The 20,166-nt window shown below is 44.9% G+C and overlaps 1 protein-coding gene and 1 long non-coding RNA gene across 3 annotated transcripts in view; one reads left to right on the top strand and one right to left on the bottom strand.

The window, feature by feature from the left end:
- Positions 1-20,166, bottom strand: part of ZNF407 (zinc finger protein 407) — a 458,246-nt gene that overhangs the window by 35,100 nt on the left and 402,980 nt on the right. Inside the window, exon 9 of one of the 2 annotated variants that reach the window (XM_086683227.1) lies at positions 15,494-17,052. The exons of the other annotated variant lie outside the window; for it this stretch is intronic. Within the exon in view, the coding sequence (XP_086539353.1) occupies positions 17,000-17,052 (53 nt within the window). The 3' untranslated portion in view covers positions 15,494-16,999. Of the gene's footprint in view, positions 1-15,493; positions 17,053-20,166 lie in introns of those variants that run through there. 2 annotated transcript variants of the gene reach the window in all.
- LOC147575695 (uncharacterized) lies at positions 1,533-3,781 on the top strand. Its single transcript, XR_015242653.1, has 2 exons — positions 1,533-1,959; positions 2,949-3,781. It is a non-coding gene; the product is annotated as an uncharacterized LOC147575695 (long non-coding RNA).

The raw sequence follows: 20,166 nt of genomic DNA, 5'->3' as shown, positions 1-20,166 counted from the left end.
CACTTTCTCATCAGGCTACAGAATTAGAATCAGAGAAATCTGGCACATATTCTAAATGCCAGGCTAACAATTCATATTTCCAGTAGTTCACATTTTGAAAGCAATCCAAATTATGCAGATAATTCCCAATTATATTTCAGACAGAGTCTGTGAAAGCCTTAATTTAATCCACAATGTGATTTGTGGAGATATAATCTCAATTCTTTAGATAATAATATAAAATAATAATGTATAATCCCTTCCCACCTATAGAAGTGAAATGTAAGGTATAGGTCTGATTGTTGTTGCTGGCAGCTATTAAATCCAATGAAGTTCATGAGCAAAACTTTTAAATTTCCAACTTGAAAATTCACAGTTCGGGTATACTAACGAACTTGGCATAATCACGTTCAGACCATTTTTCTTCTAAGTCTATGACCAACCTCCAAAAGATCATGTGATTTTCAGAAGTAACTTTTCTCCCAGAACTACTTGGTTTTTTTAATAACCTTTAATCTGATGTGTCTATTTTTAGGAATGTTCTCAATAATTTATTGTTGCCATTTATTTACACTTAACACTATGGTTCTTACAACCACTTCTATTTTTATTTATTTATTTATTCATTTCTCTCACGTGTATTTTTAAATTTACCTCGTGACGCACATCACACATGTGACCCCGTTTCTTAAGCCTTTTTGGTAAGAATTCCTCTGTAACTTTCATGCTCCGTCGTGTTCTTCGCGTTTGAAGTTCTTTTTCATTACCGCAATTACAGCTCTTCGATATTCTCTTAAGTGTTTCGTCACCACACGCAGGCTCGTTGACAACAGGTCGCACCAGAGCGCGACACATCCCGGCAACGGGCGGGAAACCACACTCGGGGCCGGGCGAGCGCCGCACCGAGCGTGGGGCTGCCGAAGACGCGACGCGCAGACGCGTGCACGTGCCCGCACACGCGAGCACACACGACCCGGGCGGGGGCGGGGGCGGGGGCGGGGGTGGGGGCGGGGGCGGGGGCGGGGGTGGGGGTGGGGGCGGGGGGGGGGGGGGCGGACAGGCCCTGTAGCGTCCACTCTCGGGCCAGAATGCCATCCGGCCGTGGGAAGGGACAGCCCCTCGGCGCCACACGTGCTCCCAGCCTCCCCGCAATTCCTCTGTGGAGGGAGGGGATGGGGGCGGGGGGGAGGGGGGGGTGGTGACCGTACAGGTATCCAGAACTCTCGCCTTCCTTCCACGCCGCCAAACCGGACACGGCCCTGCCCCGGGGCTCGTTTCAAAAGAAGCCACGTGATGGCGAGTAGCGCCGGAGAGGGAACGGAGACTTCCACCCTTTCGCCTCGGAAGGACACCACTTCCACGACAGTATCTCCGCGCGCACGCGGGGCCGTGAGAGCAACCAGAGCGGGGCGGGAGCGACACCCGTCCTCCGGCCGCCCCGGTCACGGGCACGTTTGTCCTGGTGGCCGGGCCCCGCCTGTGCGAGTTCATTGGCGGCCACGACGAGGGCGCCGGGCGCAGCCGCACGCACGCTGTGCTGACGGAGGCGCCGCTTTGCCGGTAGACGATTCGGGCGATTCTAGCAACACCGGCGGTCCGCCGGGAGAGCGCCGTGTAGCCGGGGCGGCCGCGGGCAGCGGGCTCCCCGGACGCACCCGTGGCCTGCCGCCGGGCACATCTGACACCTGAGCGCAAATTCTCAAAGGCGTTTTCGGAGTTTCCATCTTGCTCCCGCAGGAATCTCGGCCCCTGAGGGCGGGGACCGCTCGCCCTCTGGTCTCCGTCTCTGCAGGGCCCGGGATCCTGCGGAAACTGTACCTCAGAGTTCGGAAAGTGGGGTTCCAGGCCCAATGGCGCCAGTCACTGGGGGGCATTTGTTAAAAGTAAGCATTTGGGGCCCCTTTTGGGCGGGAATCCTGGTCCCCAGGACCTCACAACACGACTGCGTTTGGAGACGGGGCCTGTGAAGAGGTTATTAAGGTAAAATGAGGTGGCTGGCAAGGGGGGCTAATCCGATGTGCCTCGTGTCCTTATAAGAAAGGGTGGGGAGGACCATGTGAGGACACAGATCTGCAAGCCACGGAGAGGAGCCTCAGGGCAGACGAGCCTGCGGTCCTCTGATCTCGGACTCCCGGCCTCCAGAACCGAGCAGGCGTCCTGTTAAGGTTCCACGGGACAGGGGTGTGAACGCTGGCCCAAGACGAGCCAAGCAAAGGACCCTCTTCGTCTAAACCTCCTAAGCCCTGGACACAGCTATGTCTCTCTCCCACTGTTGTCCTCCTGTCCGCTGATCGTTCCTTGGCCTCCAGGGCTGGCTCCCTGGCCCCGCTGACCTCAAATCTCACAGGGCCCCAGAGTCCCACCCGCGGCCGGCTTCTTGTGCCTCACACCCCATCCCGAGGTGACCTCCTCCTAAGGCTGCTGTCTGCTGCGGATCAGGGAACTGTGCTGGTATGGCTCCCGCTGGAACCTGAAGGTCCCCCTCAACCCGTGGTCCTGCCCCACACCCGCCTGCAACGGACCGCAAGTCCGCCAGCCCCGTCTCCACGGTCTCCACGACTACCGCCTGCGCACCGCCGCTCTCCTAGCAAGTCCCTACTTCTGCCTCTGGTCCCTCCGTCCTCCCTCCACGAAGGACAGAGGATTCTTGAACTGGAACTTGATCCTGGAGCTCCCCCGATAAAAGTCCACAGCTCTTCCTTGGCATAGCTGGCCTCCTCACAAGCTGTGCGCCTTGTCCCTTGTCACACGCGGCCACATCGGTCTCTCCCTCAGAAGGCCTGGAAGGTGTCGGAGCCCTCGCCTCCTTGAGCAGCCGGCTGCTTCTCCCGGGAGACATCTTCCCTGAGGAAGGTCCACGCAGCCCCCGTTCCCAGTCCAGCATCCGCGACTCTCCGCCGCGGGGCCCCTGCTCTTTTCTTCCACTTGGGGCATCTGTCACAACCTGCAGTCACTTTATGCCTCTTTAGATCTGGAACGCACGCTCCAGGAGGGCAGGGACAACAGAGTCGGCTGACGTGGCTGCGCACACAGCACCGTGCCTGGCGCCCAGGAGATGCTCGACGGGTGTCTGTGATTAATGACCGAAGTGACACGGCCCTGCTTAGCCAGGGCTGCCCGTGAGCGCTGGAAGCAGTCACCCACTGAGGCACACAACTCTGACCCACGCTCAACGCCCCTGCCGGAGGTGTATGTGTGGCCACGCGTGTGAGATCGGCAGACGCCGCGGTTACGTGCGAGACACGGTGGCCGGGTCAACACCACCGCCTCTCGAACTGCATTTTGAATCGGTTTGCGAGAGCTGCTTATCTCTGAAGTATCTTACATCGCTGAGTTATGGAATCAAGCCGTGCCAGTCTGGAAGAGCTGCAGATTCACTCAGGTTATGCCTTTGTTTCAGGCAGCAAATTTTACTGAAATGATGGTCACAGTGCGTAACCGTCTCTCCCGCGAGGGCACGAGGAACGGATTCTACCTTCACCAGTGTAACACTTGTGTTTGTTCTTCCTTAGAGGGGCAGGCTACGTGTGGATGATCAGAAACACAAAAACTTAGACTACCAGCGGTGACTCGGGAGATCTAGTTACAACGTGGTAATTCTGTGGGATCACGGCCGTCGACACAGACTTCCATATTCCAACATCCTCTGTGTAAGAGCACTATCAATGCTTTTCATCCAATATTTAGGGAGATGCCGAATGTGAAGATTTAGCAAGATTAAAGGGACTTTAGGTAAAAAAAAAAAAAAAAAAAAAAAAAAAAAATTAGACATCTGTCGTGTAATACAACATATGAAAATGTGCCTTCCTCGTCTCCTTCCTTAACAGAACGTTGTCGCCTTTTCTGTTTGGGCAAGACAGAACTGCTCATCTTCCCCTCACGGCTCATCTGGTTTTGCCCAAGCTGCTTGCGAGACAACACTCTGAAGAGACAGACGTGTTATCTGTGGTGGATGTTAATACACTTAACACTAGGTTATTTACAACAAACCGAACCCTTCCACATCCCACCCGCCATACAGCATAATCACTCTGCACCGAACAACACAATTAAAACAGGAAGTATTTGAACAACATCCAATTTTCGCTAAGACCTCATTTAGGAGGCCAAAGGGGAACAGGTAGACTTGGCAGCATAATGACTAATTATTATGTTCAAAAGCTGGAAAAGTTGCTGAAGGAATATTGGGGCATCCGTATCACTGGTGCGCTTCGATGGTCACAAGTAGGATTCGGTATCAGGAGAAGCCATTTTTAAGAGATCAGTGCCCCTCTCTCCCCCGCACGCCCCCCCCCCCCCCCCCCCCGCCCGAGAACATCTTCAGAGGAACTGTTTTACAAAACCAGAACATAAACCCTTTTCCCCAAATGCCTCTGGGGGAGGAGTGGCGGGGAGAGGTTGGGAAGGGAGAGGGAAATGGTGGTCAAGAGTGCAAAGTGAAATGTTCCCTACATTGCACAGATCTGCTCCTTAAAAGTCAACATGGAGCACACCATGTGAACTGCCACATTTATAACCCTGTGCTGATATTCAAATTTTCTGTCTTAAGCTAAAGAAAGATTGAATACCCTGCTGTTGTGTGGCCAAGATTGAAGAGGTGTCTCACTGACATTGTTCAAAGTTTATGAAAATATATGAATGCTCAAATGTCATTGGCTTTGCGCCTCCAACAGACTGTGGTTTTATGAGAAATCAGTCTTTTAATCAAAATGATTGAATACCTTAAGGTCGAATCCAAAGATATCAGTTAATATCTAGAAACGTGCTATTTCTGCAAATTTTGCCAAGCTGTACATATTGTGGTGCATTTTAAAGTGTTAATTTGTGCATTCCATATTGAAAATTGATCTTGAGTTTTAGCTTTTTGTCAAGCAAAAACATATGGTTACAAGCTCTATGCATTTTACGTGACGGCTGTTGAAGCTGTCACATGTGCAAACTTGATAACCAATGTGACACATACGCAAATAATTTGCTTGTTTAGTAACAATTCAAAGATTCATTATTCATGCAAACACACATTTTTTAAAATGATCAGATGGAAATAGTCTCCGTTTTGTACAACCTAGTCTGGTTGGTGTGCAAACCCAGATAAAATAAAGCTGGGAACTAAATGGTATTAAACAAATCCAAGAATATGGGTATTTTCAGATAATTATTGAACCAGATGGTGTTTTTTGTTAATTCTGCCATCAGTCTGAGAACTTGATGTCTTACATCTGCACTTGGTAAAATAAATTTTACCACTGACATTATTTCAGTTTTCTTAAAATATTTCAATCAGTTTTAAACCAAGATTTGCAAACATCTGCCACAGTGCATGCCTATGAGATGAAATTATTTTGAGATAATTCCTTTAAAAATAGACACCATTTACATGGAATTTTAAATTTATCACCCTTTAAACGAAATTTTCAGAATCACTCGATTGACTGTTTAATAAAAAGTAAAATGGGACTAAGATGGCACGTTGGGGAACGAACGTGGTTAACGACGGGTCACGTGAGTGCTGGCTCGCTTGGAGACAGCATCTTGGAATCCCACGCTGCATTATTTCACAGCCCTGGCTGAACACAGAAACGCTAAGTACGTTTCTTTCCGTGTCCTCTACGTACGTTTTCTGTGCGGTATGGTTACGTGATAAAAGTACAGGATGGGTTAATCAAAAGACACAGATGATAGAGGGACTTTATCTACAAGTAAGTCCATCAGCCCTAACTGAGTTCTTCTGCGACGCTGCCTCTCCCGGCCCTACCGCCACCTGCACAGAGCTCCAAATACACTCTAAAACCAGAGTGCCAGTTTTAGGTTCTTTCCAGACACGCAAATAGGAGCTCTTGAAGACGCATTCTAAACAAAAAAACCCTCCACATGGCTTAACTTCTTTAAGGTAACGATTCTCACGCGAGCCCACAAACAAAACTTTATTTTCAAACTTCATCACGAATTCACACCTTCTGTTACAGAACAAACTGCACTTGGGCAACAGTCTTTGCTTCCAGGTTAGATGAGGAATTTTGAGGGAAGGTCTGAGATTCCTGCCCCCCGGCCCCCGCCATTTCTTTTATTTTCTTCCCCGCGATCAGACCTCTGAAACAAAACAAAACAATACTTTGGCACAGTGCTTTCCAGACAGAGGGTCTGCTGCGGACTGACCAAGAACAGGCAACAACAACAACAAAACGACTAGTGTCTTACATACGATAGCTAATTTCGAACTATTCCAACTGTTAACAGTAGTACATAAAATGAGCTAACAGAGGTAACCCAATACAGAGTTTCCATTTGAAAGTCAGTTCTATTTCACCCGGAGAAGGAGATAAATTAACTACACCAGCAATGCTTGCATTCTAGCAGGTGCTCCGATAGCCAGAGGGCCTGACATTTCACAACTAGGACTCCACAGCCTTAGCACCTTGCAACCTTCCTCCTCCCAGAAAGTTCTCAAACTAGAAGTGATATTAACCCAAGAAAGTTGACCTCGGGTTGTTCTGGGAGGTAGGAGGTGAAGGCCAGGAACAAGCGGTCAGCTGCCAGCAGCTCAAATCAGAGGTGGCTCCGAGGAGCTGAACCCCGAGAATTCAGCCGCTTTACTTGGCTGCTTTATTCCCTCAATTAGATGAGGGGTTGTTAAAATTTGCTACTATGAATTATTAATTCTACTTATATATGATACATTATTAATTATATAATATTAATTATAATTAAAAGTGTAATTCATATCAGTTGGTCATAATAATTAATTAGTATCCATTAATTATAATAATTAATGATAGCAAACTAACAGTTAATAACTCAAGGCTTATTACATGATGCATGCCACGTGGTAACTTTTACATGCACTATGTTACTCATAAACTCTGAGAGGCGGTACATTCTAGTATTACCCCCGTCTGACGGAGGAGTCAATTCAAGTCTAGAGGAGAGGCTGCTGCCCCAGGCCACCTAGCTACCGACTGACATTTGCAGAGCTTCAACCCTGGTCCGCCTGACCAGGGAGCAGCACTCCAGACCACCCTGCGTGCCCTTGACGATGCCTGAACGCTATCCAAAGTTACTGCGGGGGGTTCACATATCTTTCTCCCAACCCATGACATTCAGGCTGCTTTTTATAAATAGCACTGGGGAAGTATTTTTCTTTTTCACCCCCTCTCTCTTTCTTACATCAAAGGATGAGAAAATTTGAGGTACTTGTTTCATATTGCCAAGTTATTTCCCCAAAAGTCAAAGCCAATTAAAACTATTATCCACTGCAGATGCACATTACATCGAAGTCCTCGTGTTTCTCTTTTGTTAGTGTGCTAAAAAGTATACAATCGCTGTTTTCTTTTGAAAATGAAGTTTGCATTTGTTTAATTACTAGGATGATGAACACCTCTCCAGATGTTTCTTTATAAGTTGTATTTTCTGTTTTATGATTGATCTGTCGTCTTTTTTACCTACCTATTTATTGTTTGCAGTGTTTTTCCTGTTGATTTGCATGAGCTCTTTATATAAAAAAATATAAAACGTTAATGTGTTATTTGATGAAAGGTATTTTCTCATTAAAATTTTTTTTAATGTTTATTTATTTTGACAGAGAGAGAGAGAGAGAGAGAGACAGTATGAGTGGGAGAGGGGCAGAGAGAGAGGGAAACATAGAACCCAAAGCAGGCTCTAGGCTCTGAGCTGTCAGCACAGAGCCTGATGTGGGGCTTGAACCCACGAACCACGAGATCATGACCTGAGCCAAAGTCAGCTGCTCAACTGACTGAGCCACCCAGGTGCCCCGATATTTTCTCAATCCACTTTTTTTTTTATATTTATTTTGAGAGACAGAAAGGGACAGCACGTGAGCAAGGGGAGGGGCAGAGAGAGGAGAGAGAGTTCCAAGCAGGCTCCACGCCTCCAGTATGATGCCCAACACCGGGCTTGATCCCAAGAACCCTCAGATCATGGTGTGAGCTGAAATCAAGAGTCAGATGCTCAACAGACTGAGCCCCCCAGGTGCCCCTCTCAGTTTTCTGCTTCCCTCTTTATTCTGGGAACTTTGGACACACAAAAGTTAGCTCATCATATAGCTAAATCTATCAATCTGCTCCTTTGTTGTTTCTTCTATTAAAATTTGGGGACGTTTCCTCATCAGGATTTTGATACTTGTTCAATTCTATTTCTGTAAATTTTTATACTTTATATTTAACTCTTCAGTGAATTAACATTTATCTTTGTGAACTGTGTCCCATAATACTCTATAAAATCGATTATTTGCTATCCTAAGCCCCACACAATTTATTAAACATTAAATAGTATACCCCTTCTGCATTGATTTGTGAGTCCTCGTTAAGAACATACACATACACATACATATATAATTGATTACACATAATAGACTGCTGTTGATTAATTTATTTGATCTCTGGCTTTGTCACACTTTATTAGAGCTTTGATATCAGATGTATTTCACTTTGAATCATGGTTTGTCATTTAGTAAATCTTAGACAAGGCTCAGTTTTCTCATCTTGAAAGGAGATGATAGCTACTTCCTGTGGCTGGTACAAGGGTTAAATGTACAATATGTCACCTCTGAGATCAGTGTCTGGGACACAGGGAACACTCAGTAATGAGAGTCACACTGCCATCCTCCATCCATGGCACACTGTTTTCGTTACTATAAGTTTGGGTGCAAATCTTATAACTTTAGTTTTTCTGCTCAGGGTTTATTGGAACTACAAGTACAAGTAAGACTAGGAAGAAGAACTCTTGTGTTCCCATTGGGAAAACACTAAACATTTTGCTAATTCAGCTTCTTATCAATCAAAACTGTTTTTCAAATATAGAAATTAACCTTTTAAAATGGTCATAGTGTTCTTTTTTGTTGTTGTTGTTAGAATTATAAATGGATTGTCTCTACACCTGGTTATAGCCATAATATAGGAAGGTCCTTCATTTTTGTATGCTAATCTTGTATTCAGCCATTTTACTGAGCTATTAATTTCAGTTTTAGGGGCACCTGGGTGGTTCAGTCAGTTGAGCATCTGACATCGGCTCAGGTCATGATCTCACAGTTTGTGAGTTCGAGCCCCGCATCGGGCTCTGTGCTGACAGCTCTGAGCCTAGAGTCTGCTTCAGATTCTGTATCACTCTCTCTGCCCCTCCCCCACTTACACTCTTTCTCAAAAATAAACATTAAAAATAAATAAAAAAACAAACCAAATTTCATACTTTCAAAATTTCTCACAAAACTTTCTAGGCATAGAACAATTTATGAGCAAAATAATAACTCTCCTCTTTGTGTACCTACTTTAGTTTTAGTTTTATTTTTAATGTTATTGTTTTAATTTTTTTTAATGTTTATTTGAGAGAGAGAGAGAGAGAGAGAGAGAATGAGAATGAACAGGGGAGGGGCAGAGAGACAGAGAGAGACACACAGAATCCGAAGCGGGCTCCTGGCTCCGAGCCGTCAGCACAGAGCCCGATGCAGGGCTCAAACCCACAAACTGTGAGACATGACCTGAGCCCAAGTCAGATGCTCAACTGACTGAGCCACCCAGGCGTCCCTAATTTTATTTTTTATTAACCAGAACTGCCAGAGCTATTTAAAATAACAGTGGTGGTCACATGCAATCTTGTTTCGATCTTGATTTTGAGGGGAAGGTTCTACATGATGCACTTCTGAGTGACCCTGTCGGTCAGCCCCTAAGTACAGGCAGTCAGTTTCTCATCACTGGCCATGTCCCTTAACTTTCCAAAAATCTTACCTTTATGATATAGTACTGGATTTTATTCTATGTGTTGTGTAGTGTTTATGCATTTTGTGTAAGCTGCCTCACATTTTTTTATTGGATAAAGAAAATATAAAAACACCATCTATTGCCTTCATTCATTTTTTTTCTCATTAGAAAATGGTTTTATATCAAATGTCTCTTGTATCCTTTCATCAAGATAATCATTTGGCTTTTGAATTTAACCTACTGATGTCATTGAGGGATTATCTAATATGCTACAGATTTTTAAGTGTATGTGAATAGATTATTGTATTTGCTATGTTTTATTGAAGACCTTAGGTCTCTATTCTGGGAGGTTTCCGAGACTGGGAAGTGACAAGGCACGGAGGGCATGTAAGAATTATTATATAGGAGTGTTTTGTAGAAGACCGGAGGCTCAAAAAATTTAAAGTTTTCAAAGTTGCAAAACCTGCAATTCCTATGTCATAAAACTTTCTAGAACACCAAAAAAAAAAAAAAAAAAAAAAAAAAAAGAAAGAAAGAAAGAAAGAGAAACAGGTCTCTATTTATTTTTGTACATTTGTTGACATTTTCAAACCCTGTCAACCTTTCATTATTATACAGCTTATTTTCTTAAATCTTATTGTTGTAATAAATTTTTCATTTGGAATTTTTTTCTTGATTTGCCAGGTTTGCCTAATTTCTATCTGAGAGATCCTGAATTTATTAATTTTCGTTTTTCTGCTTTTTTAGGTCACTGATTACTGCTTTTACTGAACTATTTTATTACTCCTTTTCTGTAATGAAATCTTTGGATTGCTCTAAATAATTCAGTTTACTTTTACACCTTTCTGAATGAAGGAAATGAAATGAATGAAATAATAATGAAATTCGTTTTGAATGAAATTCAACAAATGAATGAATTCAATGAAGAAACAAAAACATTTATGAAAGCATTTAAGAGTGCGTTTCTGAGTTCAGCTTCAGTCAGCTTCTACAGGTTCTGACGTTCTATTTTTTATTCCTTTTTAAATAGCCTGCCACTATATTCTTGACTTACTTGTTTTTTCCCTATTATACAGTAAAGTATTTTAATATTTACAGGTGATTGTTACTTTTTTCCACTTAAACTTCTATTTTTATCATATTGCAGTAAGAGTATGACTTGGTAATTCCTGGTTTTTTAAATTTACTAAAATTTCCTTCAAAGCTAATTACAAGTTCCATACATTTTCCATGGAACCTTGATCATAAAGTCAATGCTGTGTTTAATGATGCCAAGTTAAATATGTTTGTTAATCTCATCTTATTACATTGTTCAAATGCTACACTTGATTTTTCTTCTTCTCGATTTACCATGGACTGCTATGGGTCAAACGCTCCCACCTCAACTGTATTTACACCATTGTCTTTGAGTCTAATTACACTTTGCTTAGTGGACCTTTTGCTAGATTATTCTTAATGCCGTATCTTCCTCTGTTCCTTTAATCATCTGAACTGTTAAACACATAGGAAGTGCCAGGTGCTTTTCTGGGATAAGGGGGACGCAGCAGTGAATAACCCTCTCCTTATGAGGCTTCTCCTCTACGAGAGGAAAATAACACAAATTAAATAAGTAAAACAACAAGTGTTCTAGATGACTTCAGATATATCTGAAGATGAGCCAAGAGCATGTACTGATAGCCAAAATACAGATCTGATGAAGCATTATGCAGCAGTCTCTGATTCGGTACCTGCAGGAATGGATCATGCGGACCGTGCGGGGATGGTGGGGTTAGGGAAGGCTGCGGTTTTAAATACGGCAGTCAGAAAAGGCCTGGATGAAAAGGTGACATTAGCAAAGACTGAAAGTAGAAGAAGGGGCAGCCACATGGCTGTGTACGGGAGGAATAGTAAGTGCAAAGGCCCTGAGGGCAGAGCATGCTTGTCATGTCTGAGAAAGAGCAAGGAAGCCAGTGTGGCTGGAGCAGAGTACTAAGAGATGAAGCGTTCTGAGCGGAAAAGAAATAAGCACCGAGGCTAGGGTGAAAGAAAGGTAACGTCATTCTAGGGCAGAGAATCAGACACAGAAGACAAAAACGTGATCTGATCATAACGAGACCAAGGGAAAACTCACAGGATGAAAATTATAACCGATTTGGTTGAGCCAATATCCTTATCTTAAATTCCATATCTTTGGTGGGACAGGTTGGAGATTAATACAGCACATTATTAATTTTACCGTGCCATTAAACCTCACTGTCACATAACAGCAATCATTCCAAACAGCATTGGAGTCAGGGTAGTTCACTGGGATCAGTATGGCACCAATGCAGTGATGTCCTGCATCAGAAACGTACCCTCTCCTCCGTCCTATCACAGCAGGAGTAACGTTAACAACAGAGGTAGTAGTGATCATTGTGATGATTCTAATACTGAAATTAGTTAAAACTACTTAGTGCTTTGAGTTCAAAAGAACACCTAATTGTTACCAGGTATTTAAAAAAAATTGTTTTTAATGTTTATTCATTTTTGAGAGACAGAGAGAGACAGAATGCAAGTGGGGGAGGGGCAGAGAAAGAGAGGGAGACACAGAATCCGAAGCAGGCTCTCTCTAGGCGCCGAGCTATCAGCACAGAGCCGATTTCGGGCCTCGAACCCACGAACCGTGAGATCTCGATCTGAGCTGAAGTCGGACGCTCAACCGACTGAGCCACCCAGGCGCCCCAACCAGGTATTTTAAGTAACTAATTTAAGAAAATTTAAGAAGCTAGAAATCAGTCCCAAATAAAATGAGAAAACCAAGATTCTAGCTATCAAGTAGACAAAGGTTTTGACTCACAGAAGAGACCTCTTGCTCTGTACGTTGGAGCGAATAAACGTCCATCATTTTAATGTTCATAAATACATGGCTTCTAGTAATATTTTTCCTTGTATGGGCTTTCTGGCACCACTCAAAATCATAATACCAAAAAAGTCCATTTAAAATTGTAATATTTTAATGGTTTAAATGTAGTTCCTCTCCACTTTCATATTTAAAAGCTTTCGTTTTTGTTTGTTTTTTTTTAATCTGACGACAACAACAAAAGCTTTTGAAAATACATAGGACCCAGCCAAGACCACCATTGATGGTCTGTTCCGTTTCTTGCCAGTAGAAGCCATCAAAAGTTATAAAAGTATAACAACTGTTTTCATTTATCTCTCTCTCCGATTACCCCGATAGCTGCAATGTCTGAAGAAGTTCAAGATCTGTAAAGCCTGTCACATTACAGAAACATGTCTCCCTAAACGAAATGTGAAATTCCAGTAATTGAAGTGATAAATCTCGTGTTTTTTGCTGGGGTCCTTTTGATGAGAACGGCAGTCGTAAATTAGGAAATATTCTGTGCTGTTATATCATGGTAAAAGCCTTTCCATTACCTGTTGTCAGTCACTAGGGATGGGCAAATAACTCAGCTGTCAATCTAGCTAGAAAACCCGAAGTTCTGTGAATGATCAATAAAGAACATATATATATATAAACTCTCCATTATCTTCATATAATTCTTTAGACAACTCCACGTTGTTTTCTTTCCCTGAACTGCAGCACATCTCATTTACTCAGAACCAATTGGGAGATCTAGGAATATTTCTTTTGTTTTTTTTTTTTTATTGCTCATTATACGTCACCTTGTTTTCGCACAGTGTATGAGCGTTAGATTCAGTAACTATAAGCATCGAAACCTGGCTGCTGAGGTAAGTGTACGCATGATAGAGACTTACCTGAATTACTAATAACTGTTACCTCCGTTTCCTTAGTGATTTTTTTGGCCAAAATACTTATTGCCTTCTGTTTTTCCTTTCAAGGTCTATTCTTTCACATGTCTTCAGATCACACATAAATATTCTGGAAATTATACCCCTTGCACGTGATTCTGAACAACAGCAAAAGCAAAAGGGAAACACTGGTATTCTCTCCTAAATCTACGGGTGCATAGAGTATACAGGGGAAGGAAATGTATGGTGTAGTGCTTCCACTAAGACAATCTCCTCTGACTCCATTAACTTCCACGGTAGAACGTGTGACACACTGTGTGTCTCGATTCTTGAAACCAGATAACAGGAGGTCTGTTTCTTCAGTTGCTATGCAATTTCCAACTCGCTGATGTGGAGTAGCTACTATTGCTGAAGCAGAACACCCCAAAACTGACTTCCTGTTCATCTGCACGGTCCTGTTCGATTCATACAAGTTGTAAAGAAAGAAAAAACAACAATAGGGATAAATCATCTTTAAGTTTTACTTTCAGCTTGGATTAAAAAAAAAAGAAAAAACAAGTAAAAGTACTTGAAATGTCAATGAAAAAGATTAATGGTGACAAAGTAACTCATGTCCCTTACCCTCAACACATTAAACTTCATTTATCACATATTTTATTTTGGTTGATGGTTTAAAAATGGTCAAAAGAAAAAGAATCTGACTACTTAAGAGGGTAAGTGGCAAGATTAGAGGAATCATTTATCTGAAATGAAAGCCCCGATTTGGTTAAGAATGTGCAGTTGTGCGCATCTTTATTAAAAGCAAACTCGGAGTTACTTGGAGGGAGATAAAAGGACAAGAAAGAAAGAGAGAAGAAAATGGCTTGACCTTCAAGAAAGTAGCAGAGACGACTTCCGTTGGAAGAAATGAAAATGGGGGTGTTTCGTGTCAGTCAGCAGGAGGGAAAAGGACAAGGGACCATCTGAGGACAGAAGAAGCGCTGAAAGATTCTGTGTCTGGGGCACCAACCCCAGAAGAGTCAAGTCGGTGACCAGGTACTCAACCGATACGTGAAAACTGTCATTTCTTAATTCCCCTAAATCTCAGAGTTAGTAAAAGCCTTACCTACTTTCTTTACAAAACGTAAAACTTTCGCTTCCTGAATAAGGGGAGACACGAGGTGAACACACTGATTTTCTCAGCTTGCTCTGCCCCGCCCCCCCCCCCCCCCCCCCCCGACTACGTGTTAACTGGGCCGGGACCAGGCACCCAACAAGCACAGTACCCTCATCTGGTAGCAGTTACATACAGTTCAAGGCTTTTCCTTAGAAAATATAAAGGCTTCTATAGAATTTGACCTGCATTCTGAAGTCTTTTTGGCAACAGCAATGTCGAGTACTGAACAAATTTCCTCAAGAACTCCAGCTAAACAGAAAGAGCACTGCACACACTGACGCACCGAGCCTAAACGCGCCGATGTAATGTTCTGGATGTCATTTATCTGTAAGTTCAAAAGGCAGAAGTCAAGAAAACACACAGGCAAAAACAGAAGGCACACAGAACACTTCACTTACTCTATTGTTAGAGAGTATATGGGCTTTAGGGACAGTTTCCTCAGAGCTTCCAGGGGTCCCAGGGGGTCCTGCAAAGAGCTAGGGCAAGGGCCAGTGGGCGGTGGGCGGTATTCCCGCCTTTCCACTTGGAGGGAGTACATTCTGCTCCCTTAAACCTCGCTACCAGTCCTCTCCAATTAACACACATTTCACTAAATGTGAATGCTTCTGTTTTCACCTTGCTTCACGGGCAGAAATCCAGAGAACATTTCTGCTGGCTTTCTTTCCTCCGGTAACTAAACCACATGTTTTTCTCTTTCAGACAAAGCCTTTTAGGGGCTTTTTATTCGAGAGGGATAAAGGAGGGAAGGAAGGGGTGTGCTCCAAAGTAAGGAGGGATTCTTTTCTCTGCTGCCATTTGAATTTGTCATTAAAAGTGCAAAGGAAAAAAACAACTACTCATCACTTAATAAATATGGATCTACAACAATTCCTGCTGTGAAACATCACGTCTTCACTAAGAAAGAGAAAAACGAGTTTCTCCCAAACCTATTTTGAATTTACACGGAACACACTTTCCTAAAATTGCCCACATGTCACTGCATCCATTTTTCTTTTTAAATCAGGCATTAAATATGCATCCTGACTCCCACGTAGGCAATCTGCAGCACAGCAACATGGCTGTGTATTCAATTATAGGCTAAATACATATAGCGAACATTAGGCGGAAAAGTCTCCAACTACGGGCACCAGGCAGGGTCTTCTCCCCTTGCAGAATCATGCGCTTGGTGTCCAGGGTTGTGATGTCATAGGCCGGACCTTCTAGGAGCCATGAAAAAAATGGGCCTTTTCTGTAGCTAGATACAGGGTCAATTTGGAGGAAAAAAATAAAAAGAGAGAGAGAGAGAAAGAAAAGAGAAACTTCTCTATGGATCTTGTCGCTGAATCTAGCATGTATTTAAAGTGTAAACAGGTTTTATTTTAATGAACAAAATAAGCCGCTCATGAAATGAGGTATTTATATCCCCCGTTTCTATTATGAAATTAGGTTAACATTTCTGTAACAAACTGAATTGCAAAACAGCAAATTCACAACCAAGTTAAGATTTTTTCCCCTTCATCCTTGTTCAACCGCAGAGGTTTTTAGAACAAATTCTACTACGATGCATGGTCCGTGGAGATCATGGGGAGTATCTGCTGCTAACCTTTCTATTATTACTAGCCTAATTCATAGTTTCAATAATTTGGAAGAAATAACTTTTGTTTGAAGTCACTGCTATGCGTCTTCTACAAAGCTCAGGAAAACTGGGAAACACGTTGGGGTTAAAGTAATCATAAATCACTGAAGCCCCTCACACACCGGATCCCCCGCCCCGCCCCCCGGGCCTGCTAGGTCCCCCCGTCTGTCCTGACGGTGTCGGAAAGCCTGGTGGTGGTGTTCATCCTGGCTAACTCACAAAGTGGATGAAGTCAGGGACAGTCCACAGGTGGGAGCCCGACTGTCACAGTGAACGGCTGTCACAGGTGTTCATGAGAGCCACTTCCTTTACCATTTAAATGTGTCAGTGGCCAGGTGGGAACTTCTTGCTGGGGGTTTAAAAAAGCGTTTTAATATACCACGTAATAAATATTGAGGCATGGTATGAATTTAAATCCCACACTTCTTAATAAAGGTTTATGTAAATTTTACCGAGCTATTAAAAAACCTTCCCAAACACAAAAAGTCCATTTGTCACTGGGCAAAATTGACAAAGTATTTCAAACAAATATACCAGATTGGCCCCATAATTTATAATTTCTTCTTGTAAGCCTTTTCAAAGTGGAATTACAATGCAAGTTTAAGACATATTCGGTTTATGAAATGGTGCCATTTAAGTGGACTGTACTTGATAATTTAAAAATACGGAGATGAAAAATTCAGGATTTATTCTTTCATTCAACAAATATGCATTAAGTGCTGCTTCCAAGTATGTTCTGACTTTGGAAAAATAGTGAGATGGATCAATACTTCCTTACTATCTTCTTTTCCTCTACCGCTCGGATTCGTGTCATTGTGAGCACAGATATTTTTCATGTGCAGCGACAGTTAACACAGCACCATCTGCAGAGGCAAAGAAATGTCCATGTCTAAGGGAAATGGTGAATAAACTATGAACGGTGAATATCACACCGCTGTATGCTGTGCACTTACTCAGATGAATAATTTGATCTTTATCTACCGATCTAAAGGATAAAAGCAAATTACAGAATCATGTGTATAGTATTACATCCCTTCCCTTCCATAAACAGCGACGAGGGACACATGCTTTCGTTCCTGTATGAAGGTGTGGTACGTACGGAGCTGTGAACGATAATTCGTGGGTGTGAGATGTGATCTTTTTCTTCATTTGTGTTGGTGCTGTTTCACTTGTTACAAGTCAATTATTTGGTAAATTAAAAATACCTAATAAGGGAAATGAAAACTGAGCACACGCCAGGAGTGGCTTAACCCATTAATTTCACACCAGTGTACTAGGTGCTTGGCTCCCGTCAGGTTCTCTGCTCACGGCCTGACACAGATAAAGTACAGCTTCCTTCGGGCCATTCGGGGATGCCGAGTTCTCCATTTTTTGTTTTTTGTTTTTGTAATTTTTATTTTTATTCTTAAGAGAGAGACAGAGTGTGAGCAGGGGAGGAGCAGAGAGAGAGGGAGACACAGAATCCGAAGCAGGCTCCGGGCCCCGAGCTGTCAGCACAGAGCCCGACGCCGGGCTCGGACTCACAAACCGCAAGATCGTGACCTGAGCCTACGCTCAACCGACTGAGCCACCCGGGCGCCCCAAGTTCTCTGCTGTTTTTATGAGGATTTGATGGTGCCTGGCAAGGGACTGTTCTCTGTTAGCACGAAAAAGTGGTGTGTTATAGACAAAAGACTTGTCTGCTGTCCAAACTGGTGCTTGCTTCTCCTTAAGGAAAATACCATTTAGACAGACCCATAACTGGGAGGCGTGTGAAACCAGTGTATCACTCCAATACACAGAGATGTGTATGCAGCAAAAAGGACTCCCCCATCCTCAGGGGAAACAAGAGAGTGGCAGGAGTCATTCCTTGTGGGTCCACGTGGGAGGAATTAGGAATCCACCCACAGCGTTCAAACAACTGGCGCCGACTCCATTGGGACGGAAACTGCCAGCACAGCGGGTTCACCGTCCCTCACCGTGTAAGCGGTTAGGATACAAAACACACTCGTTCCCGGCCACGAAGACACGGCAAACATTACGGGAACAAAGTTTGCAACTCTAGGGGCACGAGGCCCTGAGGTGCTAGAAAAATCACCCAGAGTGACCCATTTATTGCTCTGGTGACACAGGACCCCGCCGTAGGCTTCGTCAGTCGTGCACACGACTCTGCCGTGAGCCGTCCACCTCCTCCGCTCTACTAAAGCCCACGCAAGTGTGTGCACGGCCACGTCACCTGGGCACACCTTCAACACAGCACTTTAACTGGCTGGTCTCAGGGAGCCCGGTGGAAAGCACGTCCCTGCTTCTCTCTCGGCGAATCTCACCGGCAGGAGCAGGCAGAGGAGTAACCGGGGATCCTTGCAAGTCACCCTGTGTTTCTCCCTCTCCCTCTGGAAACCCACGGTCAGAACTGGGCTGCTGCCATGACAGGGGCGTCTAGAGGAGCCCAAGAAACACCGCCACGAGGCGGTTTCAGACGGCGTCAGTGTTTCTGCAAGGTTTCCACTCACCACGCTCTCCGTTTGAATGTACTCGTACGTCAGTTTGTGAGTGTAACTCATCAGCGACAGGTGAAGGCTGCCTTACGTGTAAGCCAGAAAGGAATACGAAGTGCAAGGAAGGCTCCAGGTGTTTGGCAGCAAATGGGTTTGAATTATAACTTTTAATTAATTAGTTCAAATAATTTGGAAGTGAGATCCGAGAAGGTCTTTTTATCAATCATGTTCCTCACATTTACTCTCCTGCCATCCTCTCCCTGCTTAAAAATGTCAGGCAGGCAAAGCTCTTGCCTCATCGAGGGCATCACATCTCACCTCCTATAACACCGCAACGCGAGCCTTCCGTGCCCCCAAGTGTGCCTTCCTGTGGGTCTTACTGCTGACCCTCGCTGGGGGTGCTCCTTCTCAAGGGCCTGGTTCAGATCCGTGTCCTTCCTGCCCAAGCTGCTCCTGTCTAAACTCCGGGAGGTCCCTGGTCCCATTTTCATGTAGGGTCTTTCTGCCAGTGACGGGGTAAATTGCCCACAAAACTTTTTGGCCGCCTCACCCCAAGTGTAAGTGTGTGGGCCCCTGCCCCCCTGGGAAAGCGGCCTCTGGTCTGCAGTTTTGTGTCACAGTCCCGGTCACTGTCCCTCTTCCTCACTGGTCACTATCCGAATTCCCACACGTCTCCAGAATAAGCTATTTTCAGGTAAAAGGGCATATGTCAAGTTTATAGGCTCCAGCTGGATAAGAAGTTTGGCTTTTCACTGCTGTGTCACCTGGTTTCCCTCCCAAACCCATCGTTTTATTTCGTTTCACTTTTTAGGTCATGGGTCCCTCTAAAAGCAAGGGCCTTCCTTCCAGGCAGGGGTGAGCCCGTCCACCTCGGGGTGTGAGTCCTCAGGGCGCCGCAGGCAGCAGAGGCTGCAGGGGCTGGAGAACTCGCCAGAGCCCGGAAGCCTCGGCAGCGGCACCCGGGGCGGGGCAGCTGGCGGACTCGCTGGTCGGGACGGCGCTCGTCGGCGCCCGGGGACGCCAGCCGGGGGACTCTGGGGACGGCTGCCCCCCGACGCGGGCACGGCGGCTACGCCACGGACGAGAGCCACTCGTGCGCACGGGGCCTGGCGCTCCTGCTCTTCTCCAGCGAAACACCGAGGGCCTGTGTTCGCAGAGTAAGTTCATCAGATGCCTTGAGACCTGCTCTGAGGCGGTCTTCCTTCACCCCCTCCCCCTGCATGGGAATCAGAAACACAGACACGGGGAGCTGGCGGCCGCATGGGATGGCTCGGCCTTGGTGCTGCTGCCGGACCCCCCGGGGGCGCGGGGCCTTGCAGACCCGTGAGCCGGTCCTGGCTGGCAAAGGCTCCCGGGTGCGGACACGGAGCCAGTAACACACCCTTACGAGCCCGCCCCCCGCTTTCCACCGTCGTCAACATCCTCATCTCCTCCCGCCCTCACCACTCCACTCAACGCTCTTATCCGCAGTTTTTTAAAGTAAAATTCACACCCATGGGA

The sequence above is a fragment of the Puma concolor genome, chromosome D3 (genome assembly GCF_028749965.1).
Source record: "Puma concolor isolate L17-30 chromosome D3, mPumCon1.1.hap2, whole genome shotgun sequence".
NCBI lineage: Eukaryota > Metazoa > Chordata > Mammalia > Carnivora > Felidae > Puma > Puma concolor.
This window is presented reverse-complemented; position numbering and strand designations above follow the sequence as displayed.